General features: G+C 32.1%; 1 protein-coding gene across 1 annotated transcript; it reads left to right on the top strand.

Moving 5' to 3' along the window:
• The first annotated feature begins 743 nt into the window (after positions 1–743).
• Positions 744–5,071, top strand: LOC130826173 (uncharacterized). Its single transcript, XM_057691734.1, has 8 exons — positions 744–964; positions 1,525–1,586; positions 1,701–1,779; positions 2,153–2,214; positions 2,312–2,422; positions 2,532–2,580; positions 2,694–2,750; positions 2,934–5,071. Exons 2-8 carry the CDS (start codon positions 1,540–1,542, stop codon positions 3,042–3,044), a joined length of 516 nt encoding a protein of 171 aa, XP_057547717.1. The 5' UTR covers positions 744–964; positions 1,525–1,539; the 3' UTR covers positions 3,045–5,071.
• The last annotated feature ends 885 nt before the right edge of the window (positions 5,072–5,956 follow it).

Here is a 5,956-nt window from a genome sequence, read left to right as displayed (position 1 = left end):
GTCCAATAAATTATTTTATAGGTTATTTATCTTGCAACGTTTAGTACTTGTTTCTCTCTCATCATCTTTAGTTCTTTTATCACTTGGTGAGGGTTTATTTTCAGTTGATGTTGTTGAAGCATTATTAATTGGTTGTGATGATGAATTATTTGTTGGTCGTACTGGTGGAATATTAGTCGGTGGGACTAGTGGATTATTAGTTGGTCGTATATGTGAATTACGAGTTGGTGGTACTGGTGGACCATTAGTATTATTGGGATTATTATGTCGGAGCTGATTTAAATCAGTCCTTGCTAGGTTTGTAGTGAAGGATATGGAATTATACTCAATTATAAAATATAAAAATGTGTTAGAAACACCTTGGATGACGATGTTGATACCATTTGATTGTTGGTCCATTTGTGGGTACCGATGAAAAAAAAATGCTTAATTAGGTTTTAAAAAAAATATTACCTTCTTCATTATTAAGGGTAGAGCTCATAGTGATAACATGTTAAAACTTAGAGAGATAAAGAGGAAATAGAATGAGTAAAAGTTAGAAGATGAAAAATATTTTTACTCATTGGTGTAGTTTTTACATTGATGAACTTTCATATTTATAAGCAAGTTTATTTACAATTACATTAAATGCATTTATTTATTAATTATCTTTCACACTATATTTCAATAAAAATTTGAATTTTGAAAAGCTTTCTCAAATTTAAAATTTGAATTTTGGAATTTAAAAATGGAGTAAAACACTTTTGTTTTTTGGGTTTTCAAATTTAACGGCAGTTCCCTTACAATTTTTTCAGTATTTCACTTTCATTGTGCAACCCGCAAAGCAACCCTTTCAGTTTTCATTCTCTCTTTCCCTTAATTACTGACTTCAACTTCTTCATCTCCGGTCTCCTTCTTCATCTCTGGTCTCCTTCTTCATCTCCGATCTCCGGTCTCCTTCTTCATCTCCGGTCTCCTTCAGTCGGTATGATTTCTTCATTCTTGTTTTTCATTTTCATTTTTTGCGTTTTTCTTGTGGGTTTGATTCCTCGATTTTTTTTGTGCTTTTTTTTTCGTTTACTTTTTTTATTCTTCTTAGTTCTTCTTCTGTGTTTTCTATTCTTTTTGTTTTGTGGTTATTTTCTTTCGGTTTGAATTTGATTACTTTTTATTTTGATTTTTAATTTGTTATTCTTGTTTTCGTTCTTGATTTCAGTCTTGATTTCTTGTTCTTGTTTTTGTTATTGATTTCAGTTATTGATTTTAATGGAGATGTCGTTTTATTCGATTTTTGATTTGATGAAAATTTCTTGTTTTAAACATTAGTAATATACTACTTTTACAATTAAATTCCAAAATTTTGCTTATAAAATTCTGAAGACACTAGAGAAGAGAAGACAGGTGAAAAGTTGAGAAAGCCAATTCGTAATCGTGGCACTTGCTCATTCCTAACCCTAATTAACGTTTTCTTGTTTTGCATTTCCGATCGATTCTGATTGTTTCCTCATCTTTCTCTACAAAATTTAACCCTAAACGATTCTGCAGGAATCAACTCTCACCATGGTGCAAACAAGATCATCATTTAAGAAGAATACAACTGATACTAAGTAAGTTTCCTTCTATTTAATACGTAGAATTCATCTTAGTTTGTCTCTGAACCGAGAATAGTTTGGTTTAGTTTTAGTTATTTTTATTTTTTATTCTTACCTTTTGTGATTAAGTGTTGAGGTGAATCGGGATGTTACTGAGGCATCAAACAGGAACACCATGATTCAGAAGAAAAGGAAGACGATTGCTGAGGTTAGTTTTGTTTTTCTTTTTTCTTTTTTTTTTTTTAATTTTTTGTTAAATCTTATGTTATATGTATGTTATGATATGATTGAGTATCAATCTAGTGGCATTGAAATATAATTCTCTTGTCACTTAATTAAGATTGTGTTTCGGATTGAATTTCAGCATTTGAATTATCTATTGGAGTTAGTTTAATTGTCATTAAAAGGAACACCATGTTCTTTTTTTTTTAATTGTTTTGATTTGAAAATGTATGTTTCAGTTTATTAATTAGTTGTAACTTGGAAAATTTTAAATTGTTAGCTTCACAAAAAAGATAGTGGTGATAGAAAATTTCCCACATCTTTTGCGCAGTTTCATTTTTCATTACTACTATTTTCAGAATTCCATCTTGAAGCCAATTGAAGCAAGCAAGAAAACAACTAAGAAAGTAGTAAATGCTCGGTTAGTTTTTTCCATTTTTTTTTCAAGAAAAAAAATCGATTCGATGAAATTTAGTCTATGTGTAATGTACGAGTGAATATTTAATTTAATGATTTAGGGATGCTGGGACATCCAAAGATTCAAAATCGAAGTCTGTTGTGGATCCATGTAAAGACAAAGTGATTTTGAGAAAAACAACAAAGACGAGTATTGCTCTAGATGTGTACTTGTAAGTTGTAACATTCTTGTTTTTCATTTCTTTGTTTGTTTTATTTCTCGATCTGTGTACGTTCGTTTTGATCTTATTTATTTATTTATTTACTTATGTTTAATAACAGGTGCGAGTATCAGAAGGAGTACATTAAGAATCATCCTGGTGAAACAAAGGTAATTTGTCTTTATTTTTTTATTATTATACCAAGTTTTTTTGCAGCAATTGTTTTTTCCTCCTTTCTGATAAATTTTGATTTTTGTTTGATTGTTGTTGGATGTCATTAAAGCTACCTGAAGAGGAAAATTTTAAGGCACAAAAAAAGTTTCGTGAACTGGTGAAGACGGTATGCTATTATGTTGTAAAACCCCACACGTACAGATAACAAATATGTTGCTTCTTTTCTTTTCTTCAAGTTGATGGATCATAAATATTCAGATTCGAAATTCCTACTACTTGGTAATTAATTAATAAATTAATTAATTAATATAATTAATATTATTTTATTATTATTATTATTGTGTTTCAGACAAAATATTACATTGTTAAGAAGTATCTTAAGAAGTTCAAGGATGAAGAAGCCGCAAGGATTGCCAGAAATCCGCGATGTGTTCGCTATTTTCTTGGGTTTAAGTTGTGAACTGTCATCTCTTATGCTGCTGTTACAATGGGCTTGTAGTTTGGGTTTGTAATGACTTTCTGCGTGCACAAGATTATAATGATGCAACAATCTCTTTTAAAATAGCCCAGCCCTGATGGCTTTTGAACTTTGAATACTGTATGGTGCAATATGGTGCAATAGCGATCAGGTAGGTAGCTAGGTTTATAGGTTTATAGCTTTAGACGTGGACGGTTAGGGTTCACTGCCCATGAGATATGCAATATGCAATATTTAAACGTGATCACGACGGCTCATTGCCTTTATCATTTACTCCTCTTGCTTAACCCAACTATATGTGGCCTCCAAATACCTTTTTACTTTCTAACAATCATAATGGCTTTGATGGCTTTTTGATTGGGCTTCTCATGGAAAAAAAATTCATAAATAATTTTTCATTTAGTAGAAAAGCTGATTTCAAGTAAAACAGTAACAATGTTAGCTTTTTAATGAATATTATTTGTTGACTTATTTTTTTTTCTGATAAATAGCGAAACTAATACCTATTTTACCAATTACATAACCTTATAATTGGCTTATTTAGATAGGTGAAGAGCCAATATTTACCGTCTTTTTGTCACATATTCATATTGCTACATGATGCTTTGAGTCGAATGTGCGTAAGCTCTAAAAAAAACATTTTGGCTTGAAAGAAGTTAGCTCGAGCAAGCTTGGAAGTTTCTCGAATGAACTAAAGGATAAGAACAAAGCAGTGAGTTGAGAGATCGAGGGCCATTTGCTCGAACAAGTAAGCATATGCTCAATCAAGCATATGCACGGAGGAGGCTTGATACTTCTGAAATATTTTTGTATGCTCGAACGAGAAAATGAATTGCTAAATACAGCATGTGACTGGTGTATTGATTAAAATAATTTTCAGAATTCTGCTTTAGGTTTGACATTAACTTGTTGGCTTTTTTATATTTCTTGTGTATGTTATGATGTGTATATGCCTTAGGTTTGGTTGAATGATGCGTCATTACTGGTTGGTGAATCCCCTACATAGTTACCTTTAAGTTTCTCAGGTAATGTTATTGACATCTCTATCTCAAAATAATGTCAACCGAAAAATGTGTTCCAAACTTGATACCGGATCATATCTGATTCGAATATCCGTTATTCCGGATACTTAAAAATGCGACCCGATTTCGTCTCGGATTAAACCGAGTATCTGGAATTTGGATACCTGGTTTAATCCGGGTCGGAAACCGAATATTCGGTTTTGTTTATTTCCTTAAACATGTGTTTTTTTTTCTCTTTTTTCTTTTAGAATATCTAATATAGAAGGTAAAAGGTTGGCTAAATAGAAGGTTTCGACTTTGAGAAACCAAATTGGGGAGTGAGAAAGGATGCAGGCTGAAAAACAAAAAGGTTGAACCTAATATTATGGTTTCCAAAATATTTTAAAAAAACGAATACCGGGTATTCGAATTTTCATAAATTGCGATCCGTATTGTCCCGAATACCCGATTTATAAACTGAGTACCAGGTCCGGATTATCCGAATTTTGTTAACTGGATAAATTATCCGGTTTTGGAAATTAGATACCAGATAATTTGGTTCGCGTTTTCTAAATCCGATATTTTTGAAACTTGAAACTTGCCTGACCCATGAAAACCAAAAATAATTAGGTTAAATCCGACCGAAAATTGAACCCAACTGCTTTGAATATCTAATTTTATCAAAATTTTTAGTTTCTAGTCATTAATATTTTGTGGGGATCTACTATATTTCTTATTTAACGGAGGTTTACGTGGGCCGAAAATAAAGCCCAAAAGCTTCTGCATGAAGCTGTGGGAAAGGAAGCTGATTTTGCGGGCTAAAAGCCTCGCGGGCCGCGCTTGATCAGGCCCAATCAGCGGCTGGATGGTTTCCAAAAACTAGAAAAATTGAAAAAAAAGAGTTTTGAACAAACTTTTTCCGAAAATAAGCTTTTTTCAAACTTAATTCCCAAAATAAGCGTCTGTACATACGAAGGTAGGCTTGGTGTATAGTCGCACTTAGTAACAGCGAATTAAAAAGAAATGGTCAAAATTCCAGTCAAGCCTCAAGTCGCTGGTACTAACAGCGACTTGAGGCTTGACTGGAATTTTGACCATTTCTTTTCTCTTTTGTATGATTTAAACTAGCCGTTGTAAAATTGAAAAATAGCCGTTATGAAGTTAAAAATAGCCGTTGTTATTATGTTCTATAAATAACTCCATCATTTCCCTACTTCGTTGTATCCAAACTGCATCATTCTTGTTTTACTTCATTGTATCCAAACTCTATCATTCTTGTTCTAGTTGATCGATTTTGAAGGTAACATATGTGTACTTATAAATGTTAATATTATTTATAAATGTTAATATTATTTTGAATGTTTACTTATGTTAATATATCATGTGTTCCCTAGATGTCACAGAAGCATTCTATTGAAGAGCTTTGTGATTGTGGTTATGAAGTTGAGATTAATACAGATTGTAGCGACGTCGATCTAAGCCGTGATTTTGTTGCTTATCCTTTCTACTTGGATGAAGGATTCGGGTGCACGTACTTTAGGTGGGTTGATCCGAAGGGTACGAAATCGCTTGAAAAGGAAAAACAAAAGGTTAAAGATGAGGTGTTTAATCTCAAGAGTCAAATAGATTATATAGAACAAAAGAAAGAAGACATTGAAAGGATTATGAGAAAGTTGAAGAAGCCATCTTAGTTAGCGGCGGTGGTTTAACTTAACGATTGAACTATGTAATTTGATATGGAATCGTTGAACATGAATGAAATCGTGTTGAATTTTCGAGAGCATTTCCCCTTTTTGAATATGATTGTCTGTTTGATTTTGATTAAATAAAAACGTAATTCTTTGCGGAATGATTCATCGCTGCTAGCTCTGAGCAATACATCTACATATATAT

The sequence above is a fragment of the Amaranthus tricolor genome, chromosome 10, assembly GCF_026212465.1.
Source record: "Amaranthus tricolor cultivar Red isolate AtriRed21 chromosome 10, ASM2621246v1, whole genome shotgun sequence".
In the NCBI taxonomy this organism is placed as follows: Eukaryota; Viridiplantae; Streptophyta; class Magnoliopsida; order Caryophyllales; family Amaranthaceae; genus Amaranthus; species Amaranthus tricolor.
Note: the sequence above shows the minus strand (reverse complement) of the source record. Positions and strands in the feature narration are given on the sequence as shown.

Coding starts and splice junctions, on each gene's coding strand:
- LOC130826173 (XM_057691734.1), top strand. CDS start 1,540: ATGGTGCAAACAAGATCATCATTTAAGAAGAATACAACTGATACTAA. Junction 1,587..1,700: donor AAGAATACAACTGATACTAA/GTAAGTTTCCTT, acceptor TTTGTGATTAAG/TGTTGAGGTGAATCGGGATG. Junction 2,423..2,531: donor ATTGCTCTAGATGTGTACTT/GTAAGTTGTAAC, acceptor GTTTAATAACAG/GTGCGAGTATCAGAAGGAGT.